A 21,061-nucleotide genomic window follows, 5' to 3' on the forward strand; every position below is an offset into this window, starting at 1 on the left:
TCTTCTGAGTATGTCTTGAATGTCTGCCAGTTCCCTATCAATGATGCAACCACTCTTCTCTTCAGTAACATTCTATTTGCATGTGATAATGATATATTTTTTTTTTGCATTCTGTTGTCATCTTTTTTGAAATGGGCACAAATATGGATTTCTTCCAGTCCACTGGCCAGGTAGCTATCTTTCAAACTCCTTGGCAGGGACCAGGGAGTGCTTTCAGAGCTTCATCGTCTTGCTGAAACATTTCTACTGGTGTTCCATCAGTTCTTGGAGCCTGGTTTCCCACCAATGCCTTCCATGCAGCTTGGATTTCTTCACTTGATACCACACATTCTTGATCATGTGCTACCTCTCGAGGTGGTTGCATGTCAGCAAATTAGTGTTGGTACAGTGACTGTATGTTCTCCCATCCTCTTTTGATGCTTTCTTCACTGTTCAATATTTTGCCCATAGAAACCTTCAGTGTTGATCTTTTTTCCTCCAGCTCTTTCAGCTTCCAATATGCCGTGTTTTTTCCTTTTGGTATCTAACTTCATTCTAATTCTTTACTCTGTCTTTTGACATTTTCTGTTCAGCTCTTTGACGTCATCATTTCTTCCATTTGCTTTAGATACTGTACAGTCAAGAGCGAGTGTCAGCGTGTCCTCTGACATCCACTTTGGTCTTCTCTCTCCTGCCTTTTCCAAGATTTCATAGCTTCCTCTTGATGGCATTCCACAGCTCACCAGTCTCCAATCCCTGCGGTTCAATAGGCCTTGTCCTTCAGATGGACTCTAAATTCAGGTGGGATATACTTAAGGTATTTTTTTACGCTTGTAGACTTGTTTTCATTTCTTCAGCTCCAACCTGAATTATATATGAGCAATTGGTGGTCTCTAACATAGTCAACCCCAGGCCTCATCTGTTTCCATATCTGTAGTCAATTTGATTCCTGTATATTCCATTTGGTGAGGTCCATGTGTATCGTCATTATTTATCTTGTTCAAAAGGTATTTACATTGAAAAGGTCATTGCTCTTGAAACATTCTACCATGCTATCTTCAGCTTCGTTTCTATCATCAAGACTCTATTTTCCAACTACCTTTCTGTTTCCAGTGTTCTTATTCCAATCATTAGTAATTATCCATGCATCATGATGGCATGTTTGATCAATTTCAGACTGAATAACTTAATAGAAATCTTCCATTTTTTCATTACTAGCATTAACGAATGGTGTATAAATGTGAATAATTGTTGTATTAATTGGTCTTCCACAAGGAGTTCATATATTACCTTTCATATCTGGTATCATGACATTATCGTATAAATTCCATTAATTACTATTCATGCCCTCATTTTAGAGATCGGCAAACTGAGGCCCCACACGTGTCAGTGGTCACACAGCTGGGGGAGGCCGCGAATGCAAGCAGTCCAAGAGGAAGATTTAAGCAGAGACCCGGGATCCTGCGGCAGGCAACCACTCTGGGGCTGGGACCACCGGGGTGCGGAAAGTCACACATGGAAGATACTAGTGCTCCAAGAGCCTTTCAAATTTTCTTTCTGAGTCCCGACCCATCAGTCCTCAGCTAGCAGTGTGGCCTTGGCAGGGCTCCTTAGCCTCTCTGATGCTCAGCGTCTTCAATAGTAAAACACAGATAATGTCACCTCGTGTATTCACGTCATTGTAAGGAGTATTAGCGAGAGCAAGGGGAAGTACTCGGGATGTGCCAGCACACGGCAGGTGCTGACGATACCAGGGAAAGACAAGTTGGATCCGAGTGAAGGAAAGGAGCCCTAGGAAGGGTTCCCCCTGCACGTGGTGCACTACTTCACATAACAAAACACTGTACTGGTAGACCAGTATTTCCCAACGTGGGTGGTGCTGCCCCCTAGGGGACACTGAAATCATCCATATTGGGGGGAGGGGGAGCAGTTGCAAAAGCAGATATCCTTGATTAGGGATTACAGTACAAACATTTTTAAGTGTCAGAGGTGGACTGAGAAAAAAAATTTTTTTCCTGAAAAGAGACAGCAGGTCAAATAAGTTTGGTAACTTATGAGATATACATGTTTTTTTAATTTTAAAGAAATCTTATGCATAAAAACTAAATGAAAGGCCCACTTACCCAACTCGTGGTAAGCGCTTCCTACGTGAGTGATCACCTTTTCTAATCAATGGATATTGAAGGTGATCAGCGTGGGAAAACGGAGTCAGGGAAGGGGCTTTGAAGGGGGCTAGTTGTGCTGGGAGGTGGTGGTCCTGACTCTCCCAGTACTACTCCAAAGACAACGAAGGGGCCGCACACTTGGGATGGGGTGTCTGAGGTGGTCTCAACTGACTCAAATGGTGACATTCCTCATGTGACAACACAAGGCCAGGTGTGTGACCCTGAGCCCGTTCTGGGCTTCTCTGCTCTGTTTCTGCCAATATCAGGGTGGGAAGGACTTCCTGCTCCCAGGAGGGCCATGTGGGGAGCGAACACAATGTCAGTTTAGAGGTGAGGGCCACACTCATCACAAGTACCCAAGACCATCATCATTCTCCTCCTTGGATTGTGTGGTTAATTCTTTATTCTCCTCCCCCCCCCCACCCCCAGGGGCAAAAGGAGGTGGGGCATGCACTGATGACCATACGAAGACTAAGTTCTTTATGTGACTCCCCGTGGGACCCCAGACAAGCCCCACCCCTTCCACCAGTCCATCCTCTCTCAACACTGCCCAGAGGGAAGGGGAAGACCAGCTTTCAGTCTAAAACTCTCGTTCTCAGTGAACCCAACGGAACTCGGCTAACCCTCGCAATGACTCCCACGTTACCGATGAGAAATCTCAGTTGTTAGAGTCCAGGACTTGACTGCACCATCTCCACCCTCCCCATCTCTGAGCCCACTGCCCGCCCACCCCTCCCCCAGAGGGATGCCCTACCTTGTAGGTGAGGCTGGGGTCTCTCGGAGCACTCTCCTCCTCCTCTTCCTCCTCTGAGCTTCCCTTCTCTTCATCCGACGCGAGGTCCTCTTTGGGGGCTGCCACCGAGATGGGGCAGACCTTGTAGGGCTCTGTGTAGGCACTGGGGTCAGAGAGGGGAGAGAACGGGTTAGTGCTCCTTGTCCACCAAAAGCAAAGGAAACGGGCCAGCTCTGGAGTGACAGTCGAGCCATTGAGGAGTGTCTGAGTGCAAGGCTCTGGGCCCTCCTCACAGACTCAGAAATGAGTAAGATGCAGGGACAAACCATGGTCTAGGGGGTGGACAGGCCTGTCTCCCTGTTCAATCCAGGTGAGCTAGGCTATGATGCTGAAACCCAAACAAACCCACAGCCACTGAGTCCATTGGCCTCCTGGAGACCCCACGGATTACCCAGAGTAGAACTTGGCTCCATAGAGTGTTCCTGGCTGAGAACTTTATGGAAGCAAGCTGTGAAGTTTTTTTTCCATGCCACTGATGAGTGTGTTCAAACCACTAACCTCAAGGTTAGTAGCTGAGGGCAAACTGTTTGTGCTACCCGTGGACCGAAAGCAATGCGGAAGGAAGGTTCAAATGGTTTACCAATGAGCGGGAGAGATGTGTGACTGGCTTGGGTATTTAAATGGGTGTGGTCAGGCAGTAGGTAGCCATGGTCTCTAGCACAGATATGGAAACTCCAGCCTTGCTGTCAGGACCACAAAGTTCTTAGTGGTATGGTTTCTATTTGGACTGGCAGGGATTACTGATGACGTCTGTCCTGCCTTCTTGGCAGGTGCTGTGAGGATCAAGGATCAGAAAGGTTGTACAAATGTGAAACGATTCTCACATCTGTGGACCAGGAGCAATGATAAAGACATTGTCATTCATTAATTAATGTCATTAATTAACAAATAAACACACACATTCAGTACATCTTTATTGGCTGCCTGGTTAATGCCAGGCATGGGACTAGGTATGCAGTAGCACCAGTGAACACAGCAGCTACAGTCCTTGTCCTCATGACATGAACTAGTAAGTGATCACCAGTCATGATAAGTGAGAGATCAAGTGATTTCCCAGAGCAATAAGGGAGGAGACCTGAGGTGGGACTGGGAGGAAGAGAAGGAGTCACCTTGTGGTTTCACCGGTCAGTGACCCAGGCAGAGAAAGTAGTGAGTTAGAAAGCACAGGCGGTCAAGGGCTGACACATTCAAGGAGCCAAAGAGGCCAGTGGGTGCACAGGAAGGACAGGTGCACAGGTCTGAGGCAGGAGAGCAAGACCTCAGGGTACAAATCAACCTCGAGAGGACTCTCTTTTCTCTGAGGAGGCCAGAGCTCCCTGGCTGTTGTTCTACAAGCGAGATCAGGCCAGGCGCCTGCCCTGCTGACAACACCTGCAATGGTTTCCTCCTGCCATTGGCAATGTGATCTCAAATAGCGATTCAGAAATCTCCTCTTCGTATTCCAAGTCCAGGCACCTGGTCTTATTAAATACTGGTAAGTAATATTAAATTGTTGTCAAGTACTTACTCCCGGTCTCTGGGAGTAGCAGATTTGAAATGCTGGAGATGTCAGATGGATTGGGAAAGGAGGGTAGCATCCTGGCTGGGCTGACTCTCCAACAGCCTCACACAGACAGGACACATCGGTCTGGTCCACACACTGGGAAGTGTAGCAGGGAAGGAGAAACTGAACCTCGGGCTACAGGTGAATGGGGGCCCCAATATTCTCAACGACAGAGAGAGCTAGCCCAGTGGTTATTTATCTCCAGAAGCTGGAGCCCACGTAACAACAAACAATTGAGCAGTACAGATGTCCCCTGGTTCGTGGCAGGGCCTGTTCCTGCCTGAACTTCCAGAGACACAGGCTGAATCCCTGTTCCCCGACATCCATCCGGCTGAACCGTAACCCTAACCAACAATCCAACAGCTCCCATTTGGTCAGGCTTCTAACGTCTTCCTTCTTGGTCTTTTCTTTCAAAGCATGAGAATATACATTTCCCAAAAAGCCATGAAGCACTGAGGTGTACCTTGATCCTCCCCAACACCCAGGAACATCCTCCACCCCCTTTCTGCCCTTTCTCTCACCAGCGGGGCTGCCTGATTTCTCTACTAAGGATTGAGATCAGCAACACCTCACTTGTTTTAGCAAGGCTCAGAACCAGGCTCAGGAAAGTGGCTGTATGGACTGGGGCCTCAGCACCCAGCTTCCAGCCACCTGCGTGCAGTTTGCAACGACTTGGAAAGCAGATGGAAGGACGCTCCACAAGGAAGGGCCACAGCAGGAAGCCACGTGCTCTGGTAGGCTGACCTTCCGGAGAGAAGGAGCTGCCCTGCTCTCCCGGTCCCTTCCTCCTCCGTATCGAAGGGCAGCATGACAGCGCAGACCTTCCTAGCACGTGCTACAGAGCAGGAAATGAATAACAGCTCTCCTCGCCCCCATCCTCTTTGGCCCCGGTTCCTTCCTGTCTTTGTGGGTGCTTCCCAAACCTGAGCCATTCCCTCACCCTCACCAGCTCTGTTCTAACTGCCAACACCTGTCCTACTATTTACCTCATGTTCCGTGTCCATCCATTTTTAACTGATGTTTCCTATCCTGGCTCATCCCAGTGATAACATCGGTGAAGTCACAGCGAGTGCTTTTCTAACCCTTACACTCTAATAACATGTCTGACCATCTTATCACCTAAAACAATCTTGCTCACAGACAGCTGGCCCCCACCAGCCATCTGTCCTTAGGTCACTCCAGCTTGGATCAGAAACATGGCCTACCTGGCCTTCCTATTCCATAGAAGACAGGAGACACGGGTGAGGGGGCTTTGTTGAGATTTCTGGATTACTGTATATTTAGAGAAGCCCTAGTTGGAAGGGGGAAAAAAAGTGGCAGTGCCATGAAACAAACAAAAACCATGATATACAAGAACAAGTCTAACTCAATGTCTTTTCAGACTATGAAAGTTCCATTGGTTGCCCCTTTCCTGAACAGAAAGGCGTCTTCTGTAAAGATTTCGTCTCAGAACACCTGTGGAGTGGTTCTATGTTGTCCTGCAGGGTCACGAGTCAGAACTGACTTAATGGCAGGGGGCTGATGGGTTCTCGTGGATAAAAGTTACTCGTTACATAAACTAAATAAAGTAGCTTCTTCTGAGACTACAGAAAACACAGCTGCCCTGGTTGCTGTTGTTGTTAGGTGCCGTCAAGTCAGTTCGGGCCCACAACAACCCTGTGCACAACAGAACCAAACACTGGCCCTGTCCTGTCCAGCCTCACCAGTGTTCCCATGCTTGAGTCAGCCCATTGCTACAGCCAGTGTCCATCCATCTCATCAAGGACCTTCCTCTTTTCACTGCCCCTCCACTTTACCAAGCACGATGTCCTTCTCCAGGGACTGGTCTCTCCTGACAACACGTCCAAGGTATGTAAGATGAGATCTTGCCATTCTTGCCTCTAGAGAGCATTCTGGCTGTACTTGTCCCTAGAGAGATTTGTTTGTTCTTTTGATTAGAAGTCCATAGTACTTTCGATATTTTTTGCCATCACCACTTTCCTTATTCAGTGTTAATTTTCACATGCATGAGGCAATTGAAAATGTCATGACTTAGGTCAGGCACACCTTAATTCCCAAAGAAATATCCTTGCTTTTCAACACTTTAAATAGGTCATATGCATATGTACCTAATATAATACCTCTGTAGATTGCTGCTTCTATGAGCATTGATGGTGAATTCAAGCAAGACAAAATCCTTGACAACTTGAACCTTTTCTCCCTTTATCATGATGTTACCTATTGGTCCAGTTGTGAGGATTTTGGTCTTCTTTACCTTGAGTCAGAATACATACTGAAGGCTGTCGTCCTTGATCTTCATCAACAAGTACTTCAAGTACTCCTCGTTTTCAGTAAACAAGGTTGCGACATCGGCATATCACAGATTGTTAATAAGCGTTCCTCCAATCCCGACGCCATATTCTTCTTCATATAATCCAGCCCCTCTGATGACTTGCTCAGCATACAGACTGAATAAGTATGGTGAGAGGATACAACTCTGATGCCCACCTTTGCTGATTTTAAACCATGCAGTATTCCCTTGTTCTGTTTGCACCTCTGCCTCCTGACCCAAGCACAAGTTCCACCTGAGCACAATGAAGTGTTCTGGAATTCCCATTCTTCTCAAGGTTACCCATACTTTGTTATTGTGTTAGTCTGGGTAGACTAGAGAAACAAATTTCAAAGACCCTCATATATGTATAAGAAAGAGCTGTATGTACAAGAGCAATTGAACATTGAGAAAACACTCCAGCCCAGTCCAGGTCAAGTCCATAAATACGATATTAACCCATATGTCCAATACCAGTCTATAAAGTCCTCTTCAGACCCATGAAGCACATGCACTGATGCCCAATGCAGGAAGATCACAGGCGTCAGAAATGACTTGCAGGGAGTGAGCGGAGAGAGTCTCCCATCTCCAAGGAGGAATACCAGAGTTCCCAGAATCCTCAGGAGAAGGCCATGCCCACACAGAGCCCTCATTGGCTATGGCCCAATTGACAGGTTAGACTTCACCCCTTCACTTGTAATCCTCTCAAATTGACAAACGATTATATAAGTAGCACAGTTATGATCCACACAGTCGAAGGTGTTGGCATGGTCAGTAAAACACAAGTCAACATCTTTCTGGTCTTCTCTGCTTTCTGGCAAGATCCACCGGACCTTAGCAAAGACATCCCTCGTTCCCCATCCTCTTCTGAACCCAGCTCCCTGCCTTCTGAATGGCAGCTCCCTGTCAATGTATTGCTGCAACTGTTGCTGGAGGAGCCTCAGCAAAATTTTACTTGTATGTGATGTCAATGCTATTGCTCTGTAGCATGAACATTCTGTTGGGTCACCTGTCTTTGGAATTGGGCACAAATACAGATCTCTTCCAGTCAATTGGCCAGGCAGCCGTCTTTCAATTTCCTGGCACGGACGAGTGAGTGCTTCATGTGCTGTTCAGACATTTCAATTGGTGTCCATCAATTCCTGGAGCCATGTGTGGTGAATGCTTTCAGTGCAGCTCGAGCCTCTTCCTTCAGCACCATTGGCTCTTGCTCATCCGCTCCCTCCTGCAATGGTGGGATGTCGACAGTTCTTTTGTGCACAGTGACTCCCTGTGTTCTTTCCATCCTCTTTTGATGCTGCTTGCATCATTCAATACTTAGCCCATAGAATCTTCCAATATTGCAACTCTACGCTTTAAAATGTTCTTTTTGGGTTCTTTGTTTCAGATATAGCAGTTGCCCTTACAGAATCTTTTTTTCTTCTTCTGAATTTTATTCATTTTGTTGTTGGGGAGGATACACAGAACAAAACATATGCATTCTTCCCGACACAACTGCTGAAGACAAAGCAGGTGCATAAGCAAATGTGGTGAAGAAGGCTGATGGTGCCTGGCAATCAAAAGATATAGTATCTGGGATCTTAAAGGCTTGAAGATAGACAAGTGGCTATCTAGCGCAGAAGCAACAAAGCCCACATGGAAGAACACACCAGCCTGTGTGATCATGTGGTTCCAAATGGATCAGTTATCAGGCATCAAAGAACAAAAAAATCGTATCATTGGGTACACACCTCCATGATATAATTGCTGAGGACAAACGGGTGCATAAGCAAATGTGGCAAAGAAAGCTGATGGTGTCCGGCTATCAAAAGAGATAGCGTCTGGGGTCTTAAAGGCTTGAAGGTAAACAAGCGGCCATCTAGCTCAGAAGAAACAAAGCTCACATGGAAGAAGAACACCAGCCTGTGTGATCACAAGGTGTCGAAGGGATCAGGTATCAGGCATCATCAGAACAGAAAATCTTACCATAGTGAATGAAGGGGAAAGTGCAGAGTGGAGACCCAAAGCCCATTTGTCAGCCACTGGGGATCCCCTTGCAGAGGGGTCTAGGGGAGGAGATGAGTTAGTCAGGGTGCGATGTAGCACCAATGAAGAATACAGCTTTCCTCTAATTCCTAAATGCTTCATCTCGCCCCCCCCCCATCCCCACCACCACCACGATCATGATCCGAATTCTATCTTGCAAGTCTGGATAGAGCAGAGAATGTACACTGGTGCATATAGGAACTGGAGGCACAGGGAATTCAGGGCGGATGATACCTTCAGGACCAGGGGTGTGAATGGTGATACTGGGAGGGTAGAGGGAGAGTGGGTTGGAAAGGGGGAACCGATTACAAGGATCTACATATGACTTCCTCCCTGGGGGACAGACAACCAAAAAGGGGGTAAAGGAAGATGTCGGACAGGGCAAGATATGACAAAATAACAATCTATAAATTATCAAGGGCTCATGAGGGATGGGGAAGCGAGGAGGGAGGGGCAAAAAAAGAGGACCTGATGCAAAGGGCTTAAGTGGAGAGCAAATGCTTTGAAAATGATAAGGGCAATAAATGTACGGATGTGCTTTACACAATTGATGTATGTATATGTATGGATTGTGATAAGAGTTGTGTGAGCCCCTAATAAAACGATTAAAAACAAACAAAAAAAATATGCATGCACAAATTCAACAGTTCCACATGTACAATTTAGTGATACTGATTACATTCTTCAAGTTGTGCAATCAGTCTAACCCTCCTTTTCTGAGTTGTTCCTCCCCCACTAACATACACTCGCTGGCCCCTAAGGTTCCTACCTAAACTTTCACGATGTTGTCAGTTTGATCCCATAAAGATAGATATTAAAAGAGTATAATGCTCAAGGCAGGAATCTTTTATTAATTAGGCTAGACTATTTTCATCTTAAAGATGACTCCACAGCCTACTTTCGTTTAAGGATTAAAGATTATCTCAAGCTAATAGTTTCAGGGTCATCAAAAGTCAGAATTGACTTGATGACCGAAGTGCAGGATTAAATATTGTCGTTCCTTATTTTTTTTCTCCAGCGGGGCTCTTATTTTTTCTTATTAAGGAATGTGGACAACTGGAGAAGATCGATTCATGTCAATTATGGTGTTGGCAAAGAACGGTAAAAGTGCCATGAATTACTGAAAGAACAAACACGTCTGTCTGGAAAGAAGCCTAGCCAGAATTCTCCAGAGAAATGAAGATGGCAAGACTTCATCTCACATACTCTGGGCAAGTTATCAGGGAGACCAGTCCCTGGAAAAAGTCATCCTGCTTGGATAAATAGCGGGTTGGCAAAAAAGAGGAAGACCCTCAACAAGACAGACCCTCAACGAGACAAATGGACAGATAGCCCATTACCTTAAGCAGCCCTGCAAGTGAGCCCAGTCCTTCCCAGCAGCCCGGAGTCCTGAAAGGACGTGTGTGCCTCCACATGAGGAGGTCAGCACTCTGGAGTCCAGCCCAGTGCTGCTCCAAGTCTGCCCATTAAATCTGGTGCTCTGTAACATTTGCTCAAATCCATGAACCTGAACACAGCCAACACAGTCCAATGCCTCATAAAAAAGGGAACACTTCACCCTGGAACTCTCCTGCTTGAGCGCTGTCTCTGCTCGCTGCAATGCTGTGGGCAAGCAAGGCCAGATGGCTGAGGAAATGCTCCGGTTCCTCTGAGACACGCTGGGCCCTCTCCGAAGCTGGCCAGGGAGGGGAAGGGGGATTCAGGACTGAGCTCTCTGGGAGCTGGAAAGTTTGAGATGGAAGAGACAGGCTGGCTGGCCTGGGGAATCTGAGTATCCTAATCATCAGAGCAGCTGGGGGAGCTTGGACAAGAACAGGAGAGGAGGGCTGGGTGTAAAATCAGGGGTTTCCAAGGCTTTGACTTTTGAGCCTGCCAACTCCCCACTCCACCCGCTAGCACCCTCTCAGTACTCATAGAGGTTCAGCAACAGTTGCCGGACCCCTGCCCCCAGCGGCACTTCCTTCTCCGATATATCCTTGCTGTTCAACATTAAGTCCTCCCATGTCCCACTCCCGCACAGAGAACCCCAAGAGAGGGACAGAAAGACGTGATCCCTTTGCGGTGGGGCACAGTGGGAGTCTGGGGCAGTGCAAACCACTACCTGGGCTACCAGCCTGGCCCTATGGGCTACCATCTAAGTCCACACCTGAAGACGGAGGCTGGGCTTGTTGCCCCACATGGCTACAGTATGAACTTGTGTGCTCAGACCACGGCTGGGGGCCCAGGCCTGGAGAGCAGCTGACAGGCTGTGTTGCCTCTTCCCCGGGAGAGAGGCCCCGCAGCTCCCTCCAGGAGAGGGTGCATCATTCACCAGGGTCAGCCAAGGGGAAGCGCTGGTAATGGTTCCCAGAAACAGCGTTGGAGGCAAGGCCTATGTGAACACAATTTCTACTTTTCACTAAGTAAAAACAAAAGTTCGTCCTTGCTCTCTGACCTGTGACGTCTCCACCCCTCCTCTGAAAACAGTGTCAATGATTTCATAGGGAGGTTTTCTTCTTAGAACAGCTTTATTAAGACGCAACTCATATACCATAAAACTTCCCCTTTTAAAGTGGACATACAAGTCAGTGCTTTTTAGTATCTTTGCAGTTAATGCAACCATCGCCACCATCATTTTTTTTTACACTTTATTAGGGGCTCATACAACTCTTATCACAATCCATACATATACATACATCAATTGTATAAAGCACATCTGTACATTCTTTGCCCTAATCATTTTCAAAGCATTTGCTCTCCACTTAAGCCCTTTGCATCAGGTCCTCTTTTTCCCCCCCTCCCTCCCCACTCCCCCCTCCCTCATGAGCCCTTGATAATTTATAGATTGTTATTTTGTCATATCTTGCCCTATCCAGAGTCTCCCTTCCCCCCCTTCTCTGCCGTCTGTCTCCCAGGGAGGAGGGCACATGTGGATCCTTGTAATCGGTTACCCCTTTCCAACCCACTCACCCTCTACTCTCCCAGTATCGCCCCTCATACCCCTGGTCCTGAAGGTACCATCCACCCAGGATTCCCTGTGCCTCCAGCTCCTATATGCACCAGTGTACAACCTCTGCCCTATCCAGTCCTGCAAGGTAGAATTCGGATCATGGTAGTTGGGGGGAAGAAGCATCCAGGATCTGGGGGAAAGCTGTGTTCTTCATCAGTACTACATTGCACCCTGACCCATCTCCTCTCCTAAACCCCTCTGTGAGGGGATCTCCAGTGGCCAACAAATGGGCTTTGGGTCTCCACTCTGTACTTCCCCCTTCATTCACTATGGTATATATATATATATATATATATATATATATATATATATATATATATATATATATATTTGCATGATGCCTTATACCTGGTCCCTTTGGCACCTCGTGATCGCACTGGCTGGTGTGCCACCATCAATTTTTTTAAAAATCATTTTATTGGGGGCTCAGACTCTTATCACAATCCATACATCCCATGCACTGTGTCAAGCACATTTGTACATTTCTTGCCATCATCATTCTCAAAACATTTCTTTCTACTTGAGCCCTTGGTTTCAGCTCATTTTCCCCCTCGCTCCCCCACCCTCCCTCTTTCACAAACCCTAGATAATTTATGAACTATTATTATTTTTTCATGTCATATACTGACAGATGTCTCCCTTCACCCATATTTCTGTTGTTTATCCCCCTGGGAGGGGGTTCTATGTAGATCATTGTGATCAGTTTCCCCTTTCTCCCTCCCACCTTACCCTTACCCTCCTGGTATGGCTATTCTCAATATTGGTCCTGAGGAGTTTATCTGTCCTGGATCCCCTGTGTTTCCAGCTCTTATCTGTACCCGTGTTCATGCTCTGGTCTAGCCAGATTTGTAAAGTAGAATTGGGATCATGATAGAGGGGTGTGGGGAGGAAGCATTAAAAAAGTAGAGAAAAGTATGTTTTATCAGTGCTATATTGCACCCTGACTGGCTCGTCTCCTCCCTGAGACCCTTCTGTATGGGGATGTCCAATTGCCTACAGATGGGCTTTGGGTCTCCACTCCGCACTCCCCCTCATTCACAATGATATGATTTTTTGTCTGGGTCTTTGATGCCTGATATCTGATCCTATCAGCACCTCATGATCTCATGGGCTTGTTTTATAACTTTTTTTCCCCCCTGCTCCAGAAAGAAACCCTGTACTGATTCAGTTACTCCCATCCCTCCTTCCTTCAGCCCCATGTACACTCTGACGTTAGGATGTTGTCTATCTGGACATTTCACACAGACAGAACACTCAGCCAAGTGTCTCTGAGATCATTCATGCTCTCACGTGTGTGAGTGCTTTATTCCTTTTTATGACTGAATAATATTCCACTGTAGGGACAGAACACACATTATTCGTCCGTTGATGAACTTTTGGGTTGCCATGTTCCTTGATGATTACAATTAATGGTGCTATGAACATGATGCTCAGGTTCTCGTGTGGACGCATATTTTGATTTCTGTGTTAGTCTGGGTAGAATAGAGAAACAAATTCAGAGACACTCATGTGTATAAGAGAGAACTTTATATCAAGAAGTAATTATGTTTCAATAAACATTCCAGCCAAGTCCAGATCAAGTCCATAAGTTTGATATTATCCCCTAAGTCTAATATTAGCCCACAAATTCCTCTTCAGACTTGTGGAGCACATGCAATGATGCTGAAAGCAGGAAGATCACAGGCTGGTTGGTGGAAAGTCTTGTGGATTCGGTGGTGGTGGAATAATTTCCAGGGCTAGGGCCACCATCAGTGTGGCTCCATGTGGCTTGTCAAGAGGAATGTGAAGCAGAGAGAGACCAGCCTCCAGTGAGCTGCTTATCTTCATGGCGCATCCAAATGAGGTAATCACACTTGGACCACCCACCCCCTCACTCTTAATACCCTCACGCTGGCGGAGATTGTGTAACTACCACAATTTCCTTTGTGCACACACATATTGGAGTAGAATTGTTGGGTCATGTGGCAATTCTATGTTCAACACTTTGAGGAGCCACCAAACTTTTTCCACAGTGGCTGCACCATTTGGCATCCCTACCAGCAAAGTACAGGGGTCAGAATTTCTCCACATCCTTGTCAATACTTGTTATTGTCCAGCTTTTTAATTTTAGTCACCCTATGAATTGAAGTGGTTTTATATGGATTTTCATGTTTTCCCTGGTTCCAGTTCAGTCTCTTCCTGCCCTAAACAAGCACACTGCAGCTTTTTCTAGCCAAAGAAAACTATAGTTGCAACTAGGAAGGCTTTATTTTCAGATAATCAATTGAGGTTCAGAGGTCCAGGGAAAAGAAAGAAAGAACATTTCCGGGACCTGAGCAATACATCTGTCCCATAAAATGACAAAGAGGCAATACACAAGAAAAAACCTTGTGACTCAGAGCTCTAAGCACCCGGCCACTGTGGTGATTTCTTGGGAAACTGCCCGGTGCAGTTCAGGGTACTGATGTGGGCCGCACAGGCAGGGTTTAGCATGTTTGGTCCTTAGCAGCCGGCCCCTTTGTGGCCCATGTCCCAGACCCTGATACTGTGGCCATCTCTGGGTCCACAACAGAGGAAAGTGAGAAAGGGCACAAGCTTGGAGTCAGTCTGTCTGGGGTTCAGATCCAGTTCTGCCATCTCAACCTGATGAGCCTCTGCCTCATTTCCTCATCTGTAAAATGAAGATCCACACTTACCTCTCAAGGGTTTACGTGAGAGTGAAATGAGATGATGTCTGTAAAGGAGGTATGGGACCGGCTCTCAGTATGGTGCCTGACAATTTCCTGTTACTACAGTCAGAGCTAAAGGCCAGGGCTGGACTGGTCAGGTAGAGTGTCTCCGGTTCTAAGGAAGAGGGCTTGCTAAAGAAGAGGACTAGGTGGACTCTTGCCTTCTCTGTGATTCCGTTATCCTTATCTGTAAAATATGAGAGGCAGAGGACTTCTGAAGACCCCACCCACCTTGACACTCTGTGACTTTATGTCCAAAGGGACTCCCTGGAGGTGACAGCGTTTTGTCCCTCGTGATACCTGCCATTATTACTTTCTGCGATCAAACCCCCAACTCACTGGTCCGTGAGCACCTCTGTACTTCCCCACTCCTGTGCCTCCAAATTCCTGCTCCCTTCTCTGCCATGAAAGCCAGGCCCAAATACCACTCCTTCCGAGACTTGTTCACGCCTCCTGTGGGGAGGGGCCCCATGACAGCTGGCATTCTGGGGCTCCTGTTTTCTATGCTTCCTGTATTAGCTCACCTCTGAAGCCACAAGTACCTCGAGAGTAAGAGTAAGTGCTTGCTCTTTATCTCGACGTCCTTTCCTGACAGCCAGCTCATGCGTGACACGTGCCGAACAACCACGCCAGGACCAGTGCGTCTCTGTCCTAATCCAGCGATCTTCTCTGACTACTTCGCCTCTCTCTCAGTGAGGACGTTTATTTCCTTACCTACTGCTTGCTATCTGGCATGTAGATGTGCTCAACAACTTGGCAGCCGCGTCCACTGAAATGACACCATGGACAGCCACACAGTAATAGATCAGTTGGCCTTTTCGCTACTGAGGCTGTACTTTTGTTTGACTTTGGGAACAGCAATTGAGGGAAGGAAGGCTACCCCTTGGGCACGGTTTACCAGTTTCAGTGGATGGTGAACAGCTGGTGCCCACGACTGCCTCCAATTCTTCATCTGCCAGATGGACTTCACAGGTCTGATGGAGAGCGCCTAACCCCAGCCCAAAGCCTGAGGAAGCGCGGCCGTTTCTTCCTCCCGTCTTCTCTTCCCTCGGGCTCCAGAAGTACCTGATCTCATGGGAAGGGAAAAGGATGTGGTGGCAGAAGATTCACCAAAGGGCACTCTAATCTCATACCTTCACAACACATCTGCAGCTGCTAGAGCTAAGCGAGGGGTTGTTTGTGGTTTCAATGTGTGCTGGTCTGAAAAACAAGCCCTTTCTCCTCTTCCCTCATTTCCACAAGGGCACAAGTCCGTCAATAATAATTGTCCGCACAGCAGCAGCTGCTTATTGAGTACTAAGTGCTTTATGAATCCTTCTCATGGAGGGATTGCCAACCGCCTTAACTGGATTCTGAGTGATGGCAGCCTCGCGCATGCCAAGGTTGGCCTGTGCCCATGTGGCTTTCAATGGTGGGTTTGGGGGAAGTAGATCACCTTTCTTCCAAAGTCTCTCTGAATAGACTTGAATCTCTAACCTTTTGATTAACAGCTGATTGCTTAACCATTCATGCCACTGTATTAGGCAGGGTTCGCTAGAGAAACAAAACCAGGACACTTATAATTATAGATAGATAGATAGATAGATAGATAGATAGATAGATAGATAGATAGACAGACAGATAGATAGAGATAGGTTTATATCGCGAGAAGGAGTATAACATCTAATTAGTCCACACAGCACCACAGAGGGCTCAGTTCAACTCACTTTCGTGGACCAGTTAATATATTGAAGGTCCTTCAAGTCACATGGGATGCTGGTTCAAGGTCAAGGAGGCAGACAGTAGAGTCTGCCTTCAGGCAAGACAAGCAGGTAGGGAAGCAACAGCAGGAAGATGAGAAGTTGAGGCAGAGGCCAGTAGCATGGAATCTTAGGGAGATGGATTCTCAAGAAGTGTGGAGAAGCAGGTCTTGATGGAAGGTCTCGACCTCAAGCAGATCTCAACCTCAAGCAAAGCCACATGATCCATCCACAGGTTGGCTCAGCACAGTAGAGGTAAAGGAGAAAGAGGCAAGGGGGCCAGCCTTGGAAAGCCACTTATCTTGTTGCCCTCCAATCAAGCTGCGACCTGATTAAACTCCACCTACATGGCACAATAAATCTAACTTTCACAGCCAATCAGTAGTTAACACCCCCATTTTACATACAGATGGGGAGACAGGTACAGAGACTTTGGCTAGAGTGTCCACCCTTCTAACCACTAGTGCTACTTCGGTCAGTAATAGAAGCACTGGACTAAGCATGTCTTGTGGGTTATCTTTTTGGTCATCTTTTCCACTTAGTGAGACAAGCCCAATTATTACCATCATTTGACAGCTGGGAAACTGAGGCTCTGTGCGGTTATACAATCTGTCCAAGGTTCACTCTGCTATTCTCTTTCTATCAACCCCTCCAAACATGAACACCAACAAATTACCCACGGCTTAGACATACTCAATGGATACATTCATTGATTTGGTTCGTTGGTGCTTTTTCTGCACTGGGCAGTGCCAGGACAGTGATGGTTTGGGCATGACTTTCAGGCCTAGGTGATTTCTCTATAGGGCCAGGATCCCACCATGAAAATGTGTGAGTGATATCAGGACCCACAGAGAGTCCACAGCATAATAGGACACAAAGGGAGCAGAAGGCTCAGTCTCTGGTAACTGGGGTAGTTACATAATCTGGTGTCAATTTCAGGATTGGGAGTGAAAAGGGTGGAGTCTAGCCTGGCAATCATTGTACAGCAAATGAGGCCTCTATGTGGACATGGCCTTCTTCTGAGGATTCTGGGAACTCTGGTATTTTCTTCCTTGGAGATGGGAGACACTTCTCTCTTGCGACTCATTTCCTGGGAGACATTGCAGCTGACAAGATACATGGAACTATGGTAGGACCCTAAGCTGGAAAAGCCACATGGATCTATCCTGATGCAGCCAGACCTCTGAAGCCTGAAAAGCCATGAAGAGACTCCTGCCAGCACTGAGATGCTTACAATGCCACTGGATCCAAAGACTTTCTACCCACTGGCCTGTGATCGTCCTGCATTAGGCATCACTGCATCTGTTCTGTGAGTCTGAAGAGGACTTTACAGATTGGTATTGGACATATAGACTGATAACGGACTTATGGGCCTGGACTGGGTTAGGATGCTTTCTTAATGTACAATTACCCTTTATATAAAACTCTCTATTATACACATATATGTGTCCATGGATTTGCTTTTCTGTCTACCCAGACTAACACAGCAATACACTTAAACACATGAGGATTGGGACAGTTGAGTGGGGCAAGAGGGAATCAATCACACAACGCTGGACCCATACACTCGATGTACTCAATATACTTAAACTGAGACCTAAAAGGGAAGGTGGCAAAAGCAGGGTGGACATGCCTAGACCTAGAAACAGGATACACAGACATTCTTGCTATATCATATATTTGGGGGTCTTGACAAGTCCAAGGCTACCCACCTCATTTACAACAAACAGACATGGTGCCCTTTTCCAAATATCTTTGTTGTTGTTGTTGATGTTGATGTTAAGTACTATCAAGTTGGTTTGAACTGATGGCAAGTTGGCTTGAACTCAAGTCCCCTATCTCTGTACAATGGAACAAAACAATGCCTGCTTCAGTGCCATCCTCACATTGTTCTTATGTTTGAACCCATTGTTGAGCCACTGTGTCAGTCCATCTCCTTGATGATCTTCCTTTTTTTTTCACCAAGCCTCGACCAAGCACGATGTCCTTTGTAGGAACTTATCCTTTCTGGTAACGTGCCCAGAGTTAAGGAAGATAAAGTCTCGCCATCTTGGCTTCTGAGGAGCATTCTGGGTGTACTTCTTCCAACACGGATGTTGTCATTCTTATTCTCCCACCAAACTCATAATGCAAGTGCATTCATTTTCTTCAATGGTCTTTATCCATTGTTCTGCTTTCACGTGTACCTGAAGTGAATGAAATACCGGTGCACCTCAGTCCTCAAAATACCATCTCTGTTCCTTCACACCTTATAGAGGTCTTGTGCAGGAGATGTGCTCAGTGCAATGTGTCGTCTGACTTCTCTGTTTGTTTTTTTGTTTTTTTGTCATTTGATTTCTTGACTGCAGTTTCTATGGTCACTGATTGTGAATCCACATCTAATGAAATCCATGGCAACTTCAATATTTTCTGTTTTATCATGTTGTTTACTGGACCAATTGTGAGGATTTTTTTCTTTATGTTGCAATTATCCACAGAACAGGCTTCACGTCCTCTTTGCTTTTAGCAAGCAAGGCTGTAATTTGCACATTACAGGTTACTAATAACCCTTCCTCTAATCCCGAAGTTGTATTCTTCTTCATATGTGAGGGGTACCCCAAAACACCCAGATTTTTTTCAAAGCTATGTATTTATACCTTCAAAGTCCTCTCCATGACACTCAAAACATTTGTCAAATCTGGGTTTCCTTCTTGGAAACATTTTTCAAACTCATCTGTCTGGATGGATGACAGCACCTCCCTCATTTTTTTCTTCACCTCTTCCATGTCGTCAAATTGCGGTCCTTTCATGTCTCTCTTCATTCACGGAAACAAAAATAAGTCACACAGAGTGAGGTCAGGTGAATCAGGTACATGGGGAAAGAGCGGCATGCTGGTTTTTTGCAAAGAACTGGCACACTGAGATGGCTGCATAAGCAGGTGCATTGTCATGGTGGCAAAACCAGTCCCCCTTCTGCCATAAATCCGGCCTTTTTAGTCACACACTGTTACATAATCTTTTCAGAACTGCTAAACAGAAAGCTTAATTAACTGACCTGGTAGAACAAACTCCAAATGCACTATCCCCCTCACATCAAAAAAACAAATGAGCATTGTCTTGATCTTTGATTTCATTTGATGAGCTTTTGAAGGGGGGGGGGCGAGGTGACAATGGCGTCTTCCACTGGCTTGATTGATGTTTGGTTTCAGGTTGTAAGAATAGTACCATGTCTGTCACCGGTAATGACCTTAGAAAAAAGTCTGGGTCACTGCAGAGCTGTTCTTTTAAAGCACAGCATGTTTTCCGTCCATGTTCTTTTTGTTGCTCAGTCAGAACCTGGGGCACAAATTTCCCAGCAATTCTTCTCATTCCCAAATCTTCCATTAAAATTCACTGAACTGATCTTCAAGATAGTCCAGATAACTTCTCCATCTCTTCAATGGCCGTCATCCATCTCTGAGCACAGTGCTCAAACTTTGTCCACATTTTCATCGGTTCGGGTAGTTGACGGACATCCAGAATAAGGCTTGCCATCAATCGACATTGCACCTTTTTTGAAAGAGAAAATCACTCGTACACTTGCATTTTTCCCAACACCCTGTCTTTGGAAGCTGTGTTCACCATCACAACAGTTTTTATGGCATTTTTCCTGAGCAGGAAACAAAATTTCACAGCCACACACTGTTCTCTTAAATCAGCCATCACAAAAAAACGAGATTCGAGTGAAACTGCTTTTAGGAAAATATTCACTGTGACCAGCAAGAACCTTCCCAAGCGACGCCCCTGGGTGCACTAACTCAGACTGAGTTGCTAGATGCTCACCTAGAGAGGAAAAAAAAAATGCATACTACAAAAGTTCTGGAGTCTTTATCTGGGTTTGTAGGTTACCCCGTCATTATCCAGCTTCTCCAATTATTTGCTCGGCACATGGACTGAAGAAGTATAGTGAAAAGATACATCTTACCTATTTTAAAATCGTTAAGTGCTCCCTTGTTCTGTTGACATGACTGCCTTTTGGTCTATGTATAGGTTCCACATGAGCACAAATTAGTGCCCGATTCTCAGTCTTTGAAAGGTTAATCATAATGTGTTGTGGTCCACACAGCCGAAGGCCTTTGCATACTCCATGAAACACAGGTAAGCATCTTTCTGGTGTTCTGCTTTCAGCCAAGATCCATCTGACATCAGCAATGAGATCCTTTATTCTATATTCTCTTCTAAATCTGGCTTCAGTTTCTGGAAGTTCCCTGTTGATGTACTGCTGCAACCATTTTTTAATTATCCTCAGTACAATTTTGTTTGCCTGTGGTATTAATGATATTGATTGACCATTTCCACACTCTGTTACAGCACCTTTCTTTGGAATGGGCACAGACCTGGATCTCCTCTAGTTGGTCTTGGTATGGGTAAGTCAATGGGTCTCCCATCAATTGTTGGAGCCTTGGACACACACGATGCTCTTACCATACTGTGTATCTTGAGTCTTGCCAAACTCAAGACCATTCACTTCCTGTCCCCCAGAGAAAGGCCACCCTCTGTCAAAGGTATTTAAGATCCTATGAATCCACTGTGAGTTGATGGGCAGCTCCTTGAAGGCTGGGGCTATGGATATCTGTGTTGATATCCAGAACCAATGAAGGAGGGATATCTGGGAAACATCTGAGGACCTGACTTCCCCATCCCTTCCCAAGCACAATGCCCCTTTGGCTAAAGGATTTCCCTTTCCAGGCTCAGCTGACCTCAGCTCCGATTCCTGGAAGCCTTCCCGGACCACTGAAGTGATCCACCATGAAGCTTCACATGAAGCTTGCATGGTCCCTGCTAAGGCTCTGA

General features: G+C 46.2%; 1 protein-coding gene across 2 annotated transcripts in view; it reads right to left on the reverse strand.

Annotated features, from left to right (window-relative positions):
* Positions 1-21,061, reverse strand: part of FGD5 (FYVE, RhoGEF and PH domain containing 5) — a 152,649-nt gene that overhangs the window by 82,169 nt on the left and 49,419 nt on the right. For both annotated transcript variants that reach the window (XM_075550075.1, XM_075550074.1), the window contains exon 2: positions 2,899-3,040. In XM_075550075.1, coding sequence (XP_075406190.1) covers positions 2,899-3,040 — 142 coding nt within the window. The remainder of the gene's footprint in view (positions 1-2,898; positions 3,041-21,061) is intronic.

Source organism: Tenrec ecaudatus, chromosome 5, assembly GCF_050624435.1.
Source record: "Tenrec ecaudatus isolate mTenEca1 chromosome 5, mTenEca1.hap1, whole genome shotgun sequence".
Lineage (NCBI taxonomy): Eukaryota > Metazoa > Chordata > Mammalia > Afrosoricida > Tenrecidae > Tenrec > Tenrec ecaudatus.